The sequence below is a fragment of the Coregonus lavaretus genome, assembly GCF_964263955.1.
Source record: "Coregonus lavaretus genome assembly, chromosome: 27".
Classification (NCBI taxonomy): domain Eukaryota; kingdom Metazoa; phylum Chordata; class Actinopteri; order Salmoniformes; family Salmonidae; genus Coregonus; species Coregonus lavaretus.
In genome coordinates, this window is record NC_140014.1 from 15,898,878 (window position 1) to 15,913,666 (window position 14,789).

A 14,789-nucleotide genomic window follows, 5' to 3' on the forward strand; every position below is an offset into this window, starting at 1 on the left:
CTTCTAATGAATCTTAAAGGGGCAGTGCAGTTAAAAACAAATTTCAACACTATGAAGTTCAAATAACACTCTGAAATGGTGAAAATTATGACAGTGCCCTTTTTATGTAAGAGCTGTATGAAAAAGAATGCCTGGAATTTCAGCCTGCTCAGGATGGAACTTTTGGCCCACATCATGACATCACAATGATCGGATTATAATAGACCAATGACTGTTCATCTGGGTAAGGGGGTGGGCTCTTGACCATCCTATCAGCCAATCAGGGATGTGTATGTAAACATCTTCAGATTGGTTTCCTAACGCCCACACGATCAGACTGAGCATGTCAAAGGCTAAAAGAGGCTCAGGGAAATAAATGATAAAGAAATATATATTTTGGAGCTATTTTCATAAAATAAACACAGTGATGTATTAGACATAGAGTGATGCAAAAATACAATTACAAAGACTGCATGGGGGCTTTAATAGGAAAGTCATCAAAAGTTATCAGATTACATTACGGGGTTTGTGTAATTCAAAAGTTACATTACCAATTACAATTTTGGACAGGTAAATAGTAAATAACTGATTACATTTAGAAAGTAACCTACCAAACCCTGGCCATATGTTACATTTTGAGTAACTAAAAAAATTATGCCAGAATACCACACGCAAGCACACACACACAGGCCCGTCCTTACCTGGGTGGTAGGGGTCCACACAGTGCCTGGCAGCAGTTGGTGAATATGTTTCCGTAGCTGTAGGGGTTATAATTGCCTTTCCCTCTTTTAGACGACCACAACCCTTTTATCTGAAACAGAAACACAACAGTCACAGTCAGTGCGGTGATGGAGCAGTTAAAACTTTAAAAAAGAAAGATCAATTTTCTTAGACTTTTGTTCAGGGGAACTTTCTGTTTTTTCTGTCTGTGTGTAACTAATGTCCCAGACAAGCAGGTCTACAGTGGTGAGTGATGAGGCAAACTGCTTGGAAATAAATGAGGTCAAAGCTAAGAGATCTGGCTGTCTTCCACTCAACCATCTATCCTCTAGAGGAAAAACTCAACTTGCTGCCTGGGTCTAGTAGTGTCTATGTGTAATCTGGTAAGAGACAGGAGAAGGCTGGGGGTTTAGTAGTGTCTATTTGGTAGGAGACAGGAGACGGCTAGGGGTTTAGTAGTGTATATGTGGTAGGAGACAGGAGAAGGCTGGGGGTTTAATGGTGTATATGTGTAATCTGGTAGGAGACAGGAGAAGGCTGGGGGTTTAGTAGTGTATATGTGGTAGGAGACAGCAGAAGGCTGGGGGTTTAGTAGTGTCTATGTGGTAGGAGACAGCAGAAGGCTGGGGGTTTAGTAGTGTATATGTATAATCTGGTAGGAGACAGAAGAAGGCTGGGGGTTTGGTAGTGTATATGTGGTAGGAGACAGCAGAAGGCTGGGGGTTTAGTAGTGTATATGTGTAATCTGGTAGGAGACAGAAGAAGGCTGGGAGTTTAGTAGTGTATCTGTGTAATCTGGTAGGAGACACAAGAAGGCTGGGGGTTTAGTAGTGTATATGTGGTAGGAGACAGGAGAAGGCTGGGAGTTTAGTAGTGTATATGTGTACTCTGGTAGGAGACAGAAGAAGGCTGGGGGTTTAGTAGTGTATATGTGTAATCTGGTAGGAGACAGAAGAAGGCTGGGGGTTTAGTAGTGTATGTGTGTAATCTGGTAGGAGACAGAAGAAGGCTGGGGGTTTAGTAGTGTATATGTGTAATCTGGTAGGAGACAGAAGAAGGCTGGGGGTTTAGTAGTGTACATGTGTAATCTGGTAGGAGACAGAAGAAGGCTGGGGGTTTAGTAGTGTATATGTGTAATCTGGTAGGAGACACAAGAAGGCTGGGGGTTTAGTAGTGTATGTGTGTAATCTGGTAGGAGACAGAAGAAGGCTGGGGGTTTAGTAGTGTATATGTGTAATCTGGTAGGAGACAGAAGAAGGCTGGGGGTTTAGTAGTGTATATGTGTAATCTGGTAGGAGACAGAAGAAGGCTGGGGGTTTAGTAGTGTATATGTGTAATCTGGTAGGAGACAGAAGAAGGCTGGGGGTTTAGTAGTGTATATGTGTAATCTGGTAGGAGACAGAAGAAGGCTGGGGGTTTAGTAGTGTATATGTGTAATCTGGTAGGAGACAGAAGAAGGCTGGGGGTTTAGTAGTGTATATGTGTAATCTGGTAGGAGACAGAAGAAGGCTGGGGGTTTAGTAGTGTATCTGTGTAATCTGGTAGGAGACAGAAGAAGGCTGGGGGAATGGAGGAACCCTGCAGGTACTGGATGTCTTACAGACAAGAACTTCAGCACTTAAACACCTACCAATCCTCTTAACTTGTGACGCAGTGTGTGTGTGTGTTGTGTACATGTACTCACATCTTCGTTTGTGGTCTGGTTGGAACTGATCAGGTATGTGTGGAACCCAGAGAGGCCCACTATGGACCAGACAGAGAAGAAACACACCACCACCTCCAGCACAGTGACCAATGGGTTAAGGAATATCGGAGACACACACAGTCAATATGTTACAGCTGAGTAAGATAATACCTGCACGCTCTTATTGACAGAGAGAGACAAAAACACATCTGCTCTCTTTCCCTCACAGACACACACCAAACAAACGCAGAGCATAGGAAAGGACATAGGCCTAAACATTATACCAACAGCTATGGATTGACCTTCTGCTAATGCCTGTCCTGGCCTTCTGTCCATTTGACTGAAAACAGCAGTGGTAGTACAGTGGAACAGTAGCATCAAAGAGCAGGATCAGAATAAGGAACAGTGGTAGATCAGAGTGAGAGGAGTTATGCAACCGTGTGTCCCTTGGACTTCCTGTCATTCTGTCCTGTGCCAGCCTTGCATGCACATACAGACACAGAGGCTTACTGACATCGGGCAGGACAGAGTTAATCAAATGACACTCTACTCCAGGATTACTTTTTCATGCCAACCCCTCTCTCTCTCTCAAGGACAAGCATAGGTCATCATTCACATTCAGGAGACTGGTGAGATGTTATCAGGCCTCATTCCCCTGCCTGCCTTTTTAAAGCTCTGTGCTGCTGTACGACATTAGGCTGCTGTGTTATCAGCTGAGCCCGCCACGCGGTTCCTCACCAGCAGGCGCGACGTGCTCCTTATCTCGCTGAGAGAGGAGAGAGTAGCAGCATGCCTACAGAGACAAATGAAGCCCTGCAGACAGAGAGACAGACACTCGCACATTAAGCAGCCTGGCTGGCAGTTTATTGGAGACACTCTGAATTGGAGAATACAGTCTACAGTCGTCTGATGGATAAGCGGCATGGAGGGGTGACTAGAGACACCGTCTTTTCTATGACCTCACATTAATAGAGGTTACAGAATAGTTGTAGAAAAGCGCAATAGTGAGGCTTTACATAAGACGATTTGTAACTAAAAAGCATTCTAAAAATACATCCATGTGACATGTGACCAGGGGGGAAAAAAACACTTCTCGCCCCAAATTGTTCTCAGAACTGTTGCGCAGAGACTATGGGTTAGCTAGCTTCTGCAGTCTTTTGAACAGTAGTAACAACAGGGTCAACCACAGGGTCAGCTAGAGTCACCCTCCTTGTCCTCTCCACCCCAGGCAGCTGTCAACCTCTGGGAGGACACGACATGACAAATCCTGCTGTTTGGAACGCAGCAACGCTGAGGGAGGATGGAAGGAGAGAAATACTGTGGATGAGGAGGGATGGAGGGAGAGAGAAAGCCAGGGAGACAGAGGCACCTGTTGCGTATCATGTAAGCCTTTCAGAGTAGGAGTCATCAGGGACAACAGTCATGCACAGCACAGCTGAGGAACAGAACAGGTCACAGCATGGCAGAGACAGGGAGTGGTAGGTAAAATGCAATTGCCAGGGAATGGCACAGACCTGACATCAAGGGTAACATGATACATGCACACACACAATTTGCATATAGATCACTATTGCGAGAAAGGATATCTGGCAGGACTGTCTTTGAGTGTGTTGAGGAACCCATGTTGATGGGATCCTGCAGAGAGAGACAAGAGGAGAGTTTAATGACAGTTAAAAACTTTCAACAAAAAAAAAAAACGTCTTTAATCCGATTCCTCGCTATCATATCACTGACAAATTAGCTGTGAATCATGGCTGGCAATTAGGTCAGCCACAGAGCTTGGCTTTGAATGGAGCTAAGCCAGATGCACTGTAGGCTGGTAGGGGATAAGGCCTAATACCCTCAAAGCTGACAACATACAACATACCAGTATGAAGGTCAAACCACTAAACACCTACAATATCTGAATCTCACACAATGCTAGGGAGTGACAGCCTCTCTCAAAAAGAGACAACACCGTCAGTCTACAGTGAAATGCTTTGACTAATAGGCTAGGTTTATGAATGTGCCGAGCGCAGCAGAAGGGAGGGCACCTGCCTGTATTGGCACCTAACAGAGTGATACGCCTTCAGTGTGCCTAGGTCTACACAGAATAATGCAGGGTGGATTGGATATCATATGCCATAAACACTTAGCTTCTCTATTCAAACCAAATGGGCGAGGTCAGCAAGTATGCCGAGGCTGAGCCAGACAGAGCACACCCACTTTAATTGCCATTACATTTGAACTGCCATCTGGGAAAGGGAGGATAGAGAGGGAGCACAATCCAATATGGCCGTCTAGCCCAATTCGGTCACCAGAGACATATTGATCCCCATATTTCTCATCTTATCCATAACAGTGACAGGTGTTTCTAGCTAGGTACCCTCCACAGCTCCTCTGAGAGGACGACTGTAATTATATCGGCTGTACAGGAGAGAGGCGTGTTAACCTTGCTGTAGAGATGGGGGCAGACTCAATCTAAAACATTGTAAACAGAGCAGACTTCTCTGAAAGAAGGAGACCACTATTTCTATTTCACCCATGCCCACAAAGTCAATATTTCACAATCTAGAGAAGGATACAAAAGAAACATGAATTGAAGAGAGTATTCTCTGTTGGTTAATGTGTCTTTATTTTCTTCTGTTTGTTTTCCCAGCCCAGCACACATCCACCCACTCTCCCACCCACCCACCCACTCTCCCACCCACCACACACACATCAGAAGTCCACTATCTGCTCACACTTGGGGGGATGGTAAGGAGCCATAATACTGCTGGGCTTCACAACGCCCACTTACAGCCTGCTGGCTGGCTGCTCCAACACAACCAGGATCAGATGAAGAGGAAGAGGTGTGTGTGTGTGCTCTTTATTGGCCACTACTTACGCAGGATGACGTGTGTGATGACAAAGGCGAAGATAAAGATTGTGAGGAAGGAGAGGGAGAGGATGAACATGTAGAAGAAACGGTAGTTCCTCTTCCCAACACAGTTCCCCACCCAGGGACAGTGGTGGTCGAAACGCTCTGCGGAGAGAGAGAGACTTGCATTAAAGACACATTAAGCAAGTGCAACAATGCTTGGGAAAGAAACACACAGCGGGAAAAGGGGAGGGTCCAGAGAGAGCGAGATAGAATGACAGAGAGCGTGGCAAAGAAAGAGAGAGAACGACAGAGAGAAATAATGAGAGAGAGAAAAAGAGAGAATGACAGAGGGAGAATAAGCTGTAGCTGGAATATTAACATAGAGTTTACTATAGCTTTGAGGCACTGCCAACCTGCCAGTGAGAGGAAGCTGGCTGCAGGTACAAAAGGCACACAGTATGTCAAGTTTAAACCATGCCCACACACAGTTTACTGTTGCCACCTTGATGCCAAATTAAAGGTTGCGATTTTGAGTTACAAGTGCCTGTCACACAGAGACAGCACTGTGCCTTCCTGACTCCTTAACCACACTCCTACCTAAACCTCCCTGGCAGAATGTGAACTGTGATTATAATGGCAGTGATCCACATCCCACATTACATGTACATTATAGGAAGTAAGCGTTCCCTTTGAGCCCTGGCATGATTAGTTAATCTTTCAGACTGCTGCTGCTGCCTATTCAAATAGGACCTATTACACAGAGGGGAGGGAGGGAGGGAGGGAGGGAGGCTGCCATGGAAGCTGTGTGCCCATATCCAAACTCTGCTGCTGAGTTTAGTTGGTCTGTGAATGAGTGGTACTGTGGGCACATGGATAATAGCATCATATGAGACCTCCATTAGGGACTTTGGTGACTGTGTGAGGACTTTGAGCTGACAGGTGGGAGAGGACCATTATAGTGGAGTCCAATGTGCTGGTACTGTTACCAGGCTGACAGCTTCAGACACCACTCTTCAATGTTACCAGGCTGACTGCTTCAGACACCACTCAGTACTGTTACCAGGCTGACTGCTTCAGACACCACTCAGTACTGTTACCAGGCTGACTGCTTCAGACACCACTCAGTACTGTTACCAGGCTGACTGCTTCAGGCACCACTCAGTACTGTTACCAGGCTGACTGCTTCAGACACCACTCAGTACTGTTACCAGGCTGACTGCTTCAGGCACCACTCAGTACTGTTACCAGGCTGACTGCTTCAGACACCACTCAGTACTGTTACCAGGCTGACTGCTTCAGACACCACTCAACACACCTCTAAGATATGCCTGGGCATGTAAATACACAATATAATAAAAGGCAGGTGCATTTCAGAACTTAGCTTTAAACTGTTGTGTAAATACTTTTTTTGTCCATTAAAATAACATCAAATTGATCAGAAATACAATGTACACAATGTTAATGTTGTAAATGGCTATTGTAGCTGGAAACGGCAGATTTTTAATGGAATATCTACATAGGCGTACAGAGGCCCATTATCAGCAACCATCAGTCCTGTGTTCCAATGGCACGTTGTGTTTGCTAATCCAAGTTTTTCATTTTAAAAAGGCTAATTGATCATTAGAAAACCCTTTTGCAATTATGTTAGCACAGCTGAAAACTGTTATGCTGATTAAAGAAGCAATACAACTGGCCTTCTTGAGACTAGTTGAGTATCTGTAGCATCAGCAATTGTGGGTTCGATTACAGGCTCAAAATGGCCAGAATCAAAATACTTTCTTCTGAAACTTGTCAGTTTATTCTTGTTCTGAGAAATGAAGGCTATTCCATGCGAGAAATTGCCTAGAAACTGAAGATCTCGTACAACGCTGTGTACTACTCCCTTCACAGAACAGCGCAAACTGGCTCTAACCAGAATAGAAAGAGGAGTGGGAGGCCCCGGTGCACAACTGAGCAAGAGGACAAATACATTAGAGTGTCTAGTTTGAGAAACAGATGCCTCACAGGTCCTCAACTGGCAGCTTCATTAAATAGTACCCGCAAAACACCAGTCTCAACGTCAACAGTGAAGAGGCGACTCCGGGATGCTGACCTTCTAGGCAGAGTTGCAAAGAAAAAGCCATATCTCAGACTGGCCAATAAAAAGATTAAGATGGGCAAAAGAACACAGACATTGGACAGAGGAAGATTGTGAAAAAATGTTATGGACAGACGAATCAAAGTTTGAGGTGTTCGGATCACAAAGAAGAACATTTGTCAGACGCTGACCAAATGAAAAGATGCTGGAGGAGTGCTTGATGCCATCTGTCAAGCATGGTGGAGGCAATGTGATAGTCTGGGGGTGCTTTGGTGGTGGTAAAGTGGGAGATTTGTACAGGGTAAAAGGGATCTTGAAGAAGGAAGGCTATCACTCCATTTTGCAACGCCATGCCATACCCTGTGGACGGCGCTTGATTGGAGCCAATTTCCTCCTACAACAGGACAATGACCCAAAGCACAGCTCCAAACTATGCAAGAACTATTTAGGAAAGAAGCAGTCAGCTGGTATTCTGTCTATAAGGGAGTGGCCAGCACAGTCACCAGATCTCAACCCTATTGAGCTGTTGTAGGAGCATCTTGACCGTATGGTACCTAAGAAGTGCCCATCAAGCCAATCCAACTTGTGGGAGGTGCTTCAGGAAGCAATGGGGTGAAATCTCTTCAAATTACCTCAACAAATTGACAACTAGAATGCCTAAGGTCTGCAAGGCTGTAATTGCTGCAAATTGAGGATTCTTTGACGAAAGCAAAGTTTGAAGGACACAATTATTATTTCAATATAAAATCATTATTTCTAACCTTGACAATGACTACATTTCCAATTCATTTTGCTATATTTCCTATTCAAACTCATTTCATGTATGTTTTCATGGAAAACAAGGACATTTTAAGTAACCCCAAACTTTTGAACGGTAGTGTATGTCAAGATGATCAATAATTTGCATGCTGTATCAGGGAACTGGGAGAGAAGCTTATGGAAGAGAGAAAAACAAACAGAGAATGTTATGAGGAGGTATTAGTGGAGGAAGGGAGCTGGGTAGAGGAGGAGAGGAAGAGAGGAGTTGGCAGGGCCTCTCCTCACAGCCATGTGTTCTGTGTCGAGGAGGTTGAGAAGAACCCTAGGCCAGTCATGGAATCTCAGGCAGGCCAGACAGAGAGAGAAGAAGCCTAGAGAGCAGGCTCACTGCTCACGTGGAAGAGAGACAAGCAAATCCTCCTGTTTCTTCCTCCATTACCTCGGGGAGTGGCCCGTTTTTCTGCCACAGTCAGAATGACAGAAAGAGGGGATAGGAGAGACCGGGTGCACTGCAGGTGGGTGGAGAAGAATGGATAGAGGGAGCTAGAGAAGGAAGCCGAGAAAGTTGTTGTTCAGTGGGTACAACAGAACACGCCACGGTGGGTGATTCACATAGTGAGTTATGAAACAGGGAGTGGGGGGGGATTCTGTTCTCATAATAAAGGTTATATCATCTATCTTCCTCGGCTCTGCGAGGCATTAATGAGCCAATAAATCCCTGGCCATATGGGAACCATCTCTGGGAACAGGACATGCAAACAACAGGAGGGAGGCTGAGCAGTGCTCACTGAGTCTCAGGTGGGCCTGGAGGGGAGGCTGGAAGGCCCATGGTTGATCTGTGGAACACCCTAGCAGTAGATAACTCTATTAAACATTCCTATGGAGAGATATCCCTGTGACATGACATAGCTTTTAGCTACGTGTACATGCAGAGCACACAAACAAAAAGGGACATACAAATAGATAAGCACACACAAGCAAACACACATCCACTTCACCTTCAGTCCGCCCACCCTCCCAGCATGTGTGCGGTCCTAACTATATGACTTACCGACACAGTTGTCACAAAGGCTGCAGTGAGAGGCACGCGGTGGTCTGAAGATCTTACAGGTGAAGCAGTACTTGAGCTTGACTGTCTGCCCATTGATGACCACCTCTCTCGTCCTGGGGGGCGGCCGGTACCCTGAACTGGAACCGTTGGCTACGTCTGTCAGGGAGAAGAAGGGGGAATCATTAGCCTTAAATCGCATGGAAATTAAATTGCAGTGTGCTACTTTTGGCAAACAATACGCTGTAATCCTAGCCTCATTCATTGTCATGTCAAATGATGCTATTGAAGAGTTGGCTAGTTACACAGCATGGGAGGAGGGTACTACTATCCAGCACAGAGCTGGCACTGTAGAGCGGTACAGGGTCTACGTCCATACTAGTCTCTACAGGAACCAAAGTGAAGTCAGAATAGAACGGCGACTTTAAAGTAGACCTATTTGTTAGTATAGTTCTGGTCATGTGAAAAGTAGAAGTGAAAAGCCTTTTAAAATATGTTGGTTCATTCATCTCTGAAAGCAGAAACAGAAAGAGCCAGAGAAGTCTAACTGTTCAGCACCTTCTCTCACGACGTCACACTGTGACTGTTCTATTCTGACCTGCTCAGAGCAACATGCCCTTCACTCTGCTCTCTGGTCACAATGAATGTCTCAGCTGGAGGAAACTCAATATGGCAAGCAAACAGGTTATTTTCTCTGCAGAAATAGATGCTTTTCCCCTCAGAGTGGTGTTCAAACAGCTTTGTAGCAGGGAGGATGATTGAGATGATGAGGGGAGAGATATTGTTGTGCGGATGATTATGGTAATTTGAAAAGCACAAAAGGTATAACCAATTCCCCATTACTGCCAAGCTCACTTCTGTAGGTCTCTCTTGTGTGTGTGTGTGTGTGTGTGTGTGTGTGTGTGTGTGTGTGTGTGTGTGTGTGTGTGTGTGTGTGTGTGTGTGTGTGTGTGTATGCATGCAGATCATGGTGTGCCTCTGAGCCCAGTGGCAGAGCTGGAGTGACGTGTATGTGTGTGTGCGCGCAACTCAACAGGAGGAGCACAAGGATCTCTTTTCAGCCAATGTTCAGTGTGATCAAAGCACCCCCTCCATCCTCTCCTCCTCTGTACAGAACGAGGGACCGAGTCAAACACGGAGTGAGTGAAAGAGTAGGAGGAGAATTAGTATCTCAACATCCATCAAAGAGCGCTTCCAACAGAGAGAGTAGAAACCCCAGAAGAGGTTGCTGAACTGAACACTATTCATCCTCTGTGTGGTACAGTAACACACTGTAATGTACTGAGCTCAATAAAGAGAGCCCACTCATCATTATTCTATTGAAACATGGGCTAATAATATTCTAAAAGAACTCCTGTCATTCTTCACTAGGGTTCTGGTGCTGACGTCTATAGACGGGTTGGCTGACAACGTCATGAAAATTGAAAATGATGTGCACGCAACGGTGGCCGGAAGGCGTGCTTTGTTATGACAACAAGCTGCCATGTGGGGAATTGTAGGTGGCTCGTTTCAACTTGTATTTTATTATTGATACCATGTATTTTTGTCATGTCTATGCTAATATAGCGAAAAATAGCTAGCTAGCTAACCAACAACTGTAATTATGTATTTGAGAGACAACAAGTGCTCATTGTGTAAATGTATTTGTTTTCAATAAAGACTTGGAGACAAAATATACACTGAGTATACAAAACATTAAGAACACCTGCTCTTTTAAAGACAGACTGACCAGGTGGATCCAGGTGAAAGCTATGATCACTTATTGATCCACTTCAATCAGTTTAGATAAAGGGGAGGAGACAGGTTAAAGAGGGATATCTAAGCCTTGAGACATGGATTGTGTGTGTTCCATTCAGAGGGTGAATGGGCAAGACAAAAGATTTAAGTGCCACTGAATGGGGTATGGTAGTAGGTGCCAGGCGCAACAATTTGTGTCAAGAACTGCAACACTGCTGGGTTTTTAATGCTCAACAGTTTCCTGTGTGTATCAAGAATGGTCCACCACCCAAAGGACATCCAGCCAACTTGACACAACTGTGGGAAGAATTGGAGAGAACATGGGCCAGTATCCCTGTGGAACACTTTCGACACCTTGTAGAGTCCATGCCCTGACGAATTGAGGCTGTTCTGAGGGCAAAGGGGGGGTGGGGGGCAACTCAATATTAGGAAGGTGTTCCTAATGTTTGGTATACTCAGTGTAGTTTACATGTTGTCAACAGTCTAAGCCAACCGCGTTGTTGCTAAACAACCAACCAGTCTATATCAAAACATTATGTCCATAAACGCCGTTCAAGGCCATCAAGTCGACTCTAAAATGAGAAAAGCATTGCAGGATAATGACTATGAAAATCACATCTAGCCTCACAAACATTAAAATCTCCCTCGTTCTCTGATGTGTCCTTCAAGCACAACGCCATTGTCTGTGATGAACAACTAATGAAATGTTCATGGACTGACTGGGCATGGAGCCCAGACTACTGCTGCCACTTCTCACACACATTACTCACTCCATTCACTCAGCTAGACCACCAGCATCAACTGGAAAGCCACTGGCCAGCTACCACTGTATCAACATGTACTGTAAGATGAAAGATTAACAGACAAACAAGGACGGCTAACATTAAGTGTAGCTGTGAGGTTGACCATGCGGTAGGATTAACAGTGAGGAGGCATACAAGGAAGAAGTGGTTTTTCTTGCCCAGAGTGAGGCTTTTATTAGCAAACGTGAAGATACTAAGCCGGCGACTGTACAAGTATTTACAAAAACAAATAAACAGGACGATGAACAAAAAGTAGGTCTAAGCAACTCAAAAGAAAACCCAGGCTCAATAATTGCCTGTTAACTTGTCACCCGTCTGTGAAGTGCTCCCTCCCTCCCTGCTCTCAGCCACAACTTCTAGTTTACTGTCTGTTCACACTTCAGACACCTCCAGGATGAGAGGGGATATAAAACAAGCAGAATATTCCTTATTTCACAGTTTGGATCTAGGCCTAACAGTACTTTTTCTTTCCGAGACAGAGAGGATGGAGCTGGAAGGATGAGGGTAGTGATAAGAGGGGTTGATGAGGGCAGTGGTACAGCTAACCAGCACACAGAGAGGCATAGGAGAGACTAAAGGAGGATTCAATGTCGGCCAAAGCGTCTGCCCGGCCCAGGCCCATCTCGACGGGGTATAAAGAGAATGTAATTGCTATCCTGCAGGGATAGGGAGGTGATAGGGAGAGGATGAGAACAGGGCATTAGCAGATGGACCTTTACTCACTGACAACACAACAGAACCCTTACCTCAGGCTTAATAAGACCATGACCTGAGACACTGGACTTAAGATTCTGGACTTAAACGACGCACAAAGAGAAGGGTAGCCTACATACAAGTGCTTACTTCTGTTTTCTGAAAGTCAAGTCAACATCACAAAAAGTAAATGGGATAATAGGCTATTATTAGGCCCATTATTTTCACACCCCTGCGGAGCAAAGCCAAACACTCCAGACCCCATCTCATCTTGACAGGCCATCCTTCATCTTTCAGTGTGTGTGTGTGTGTGTGTGTCAGTCACACTCAGGTCAGACTGTTCTCTCTTCAGGTGGCTCCAGGGCTCGGCACCACTCAGGCGTCACCATGGCAACGGTCCCAATGAGCCCCCGCAAGACTGTCAATCTGGATAAGTTTGTCAGTCTGGAGTTGTGTGCCCTAAGCAGTTGGTGTCGACTTAAACCCTCAGAGAGACTGCTTTAAAGGAGAGTTTCCATCTATATGGTGGATGCCTTCTGTAAATGTGCCTTTCACATCAGTGCAGATGAGGGACAATGAGAAGACACCCTGCTATGTGTGACTATTTAGGAGCATTCTCTGTCTAGCACAGGATGTCCCAGCAGCTGCTGTTGGTTCCTGTACGTCTGTCTGCATGATGAGAGGTAATGAGGCCGATGGGCCCCACAGGGAGACCAGGACAACACAGCCAGATACACTTTCCCTGAGTTAGCACACCCTTTCAGACACAGGCATACTATACTGTACAGTGGTCCGTGTGTGTGTCCAGTATGCAGAGGCATACAGAAGGCAGGTGGCCGTCAGTAACAGCAGAGGCCAACCCAGGCCACTAATTGCTCAACAACTTATGCTTTCCTTTCTCTCTTTGTCTGGTCCCATTTGGTAAATTCAACTGGCTGCAATTACTGTCCCAGCAGCAGCAGTTCTATTCATGTGCCATGCGGCTCCATCTAAAAGGCCTCATCAGACGGCCTTTTATCTCCCCGTCAGCGGGACTAATCATCATCCTCAAGACAAGCCAACAAAAGACCTGAGAGAGACCAGAGACAGGAAACCATCTCCCAGAGGAAACCAACGCTGGCCGGACATAAAGGGATTGAAATGCATTAAAATGCAGAAATAGGCTATCAAATTGGAGAAACATCAGGTAGGGTAGGTTTTAATAAAATGTTGTTTGTGGTACTGTGTGAGTGTGTGTGTGTGTGGTGTACTGTGTGAGTGTGTGTGTGTGAGGGGTGGGAGGGTACTGTGTGAGTGTGTGTGTGTGTGGGGGGTGGGAGGGTACTGTGTGAGTGTGTGTGTGTGGGGGGTGGGAGGGTACTGTGTGAGTGTGTGTGTGTGGGGGGTGGGAGGGTACTGTGTGAGTGTGTGAGTGTGTGTGTGTGGGGGGTGGGAGGGTACTGTGTGAGTGTGTGTGTGTGCGTGAATACTGATTACATAACTCCTGTTCTGGATGTCGAGGCTTCCACAGACAGAGAAACAGTTAGTTGAAGGGCACTTTCTCTTCAGTGGGTAGCAAAATGGGTTTCCTAATGGTGATAACACTGAGCATCTACTATGACACACTCATACTTCCTACTGCCCCAGGCCGCAGGCACACACCCTGGTAACTGTACACTTGGACCAGGTCCAAAGCACCCGTGTAACTCTTCATCTCAGGACACTGTAGGGCTGAGCGATATGGCAAAATTATAAAAAAAATTACATTTATTTTAATGTATTTTATGTTTTGGAGTAATAAAAGTTATACATTTGCTTTATGCGTAGTGCGTGACCCTAGGGTGACAACACATACAGTACATTCTAAGTGATTTCAATGGGTCTTTCTCCATTCTGATTGTTTTCTACTGTTCAATTCAACATTTATCAATTTCTGCATTTCCTGCACTCATTTGAGATCATTTCCACACTGCCACGCCGTTTGCAGGTGTAAGAAACACAAACGAATAGTGTAATTATAGAACGCTAGTGGATTTATATTAAGAAGCAAAGTGAAAACAGCATTGTTGTCATCAACATTGTTTCATATGCTGCATTGACCATGCAGAGACTAAACGCAAGTGTCTCGTGGTAGAAGAACAACAAATGCAGTCCTTGAGTGACAGCGGGCGGGGCTAGGTCTGTGCGGAGAGAGATTACTCAAGTAGCGAAGTAAACTATAAAAATGGACGTTACACACGCCGTGTCACATTTAACAAACCAAACATTCAAATACCGTTTAAGAAAGTAACGTAAAAACCCAAACTGGTCCATGCATTAATACCGGTATATCGTAAAATACGGTATACCGTCCAGCCGTAGGGCACTGGGACACAGATTTGTGTGTGTGTGTGTGTCAACCTCACTGTTATATCAAACCGCCATTGTAAAATTAAATGGATAAAAAAGGCTTTTAGAGATTACAGTTA

At 45.3% G+C, this 14,789-nt stretch overlaps 1 protein-coding gene across 10 annotated transcripts in view; it reads right to left on the minus strand.

Moving 5' to 3' along the window:
• Positions 1–14,789, minus strand: part of LOC311103050 (palmitoyltransferase ZDHHC14-like) — a 105,013-nt gene that overhangs the window by 21,123 nt on the left and 69,101 nt on the right. For all 10 annotated transcript variants that reach the window (XM_084144556.1, XM_084144560.1, XM_084144561.1 and 7 more), the window contains 5 exons: positions 9,113–9,268; positions 5,250–5,387; positions 3,970–4,018; positions 2,384–2,486; positions 681–790 (listed from right to left, as the gene is read on the minus strand). In XM_084144556.1, the coding sequence (XP_084000682.1) occupies positions 681–790; positions 2,384–2,486; positions 3,970–4,018; positions 5,250–5,387; positions 9,113–9,268 (556 nt within the window). The remainder of the gene's footprint in view (positions 1–680; positions 791–2,383; positions 2,487–3,969; positions 4,019–5,249; positions 5,388–9,112; positions 9,269–14,789) is intronic.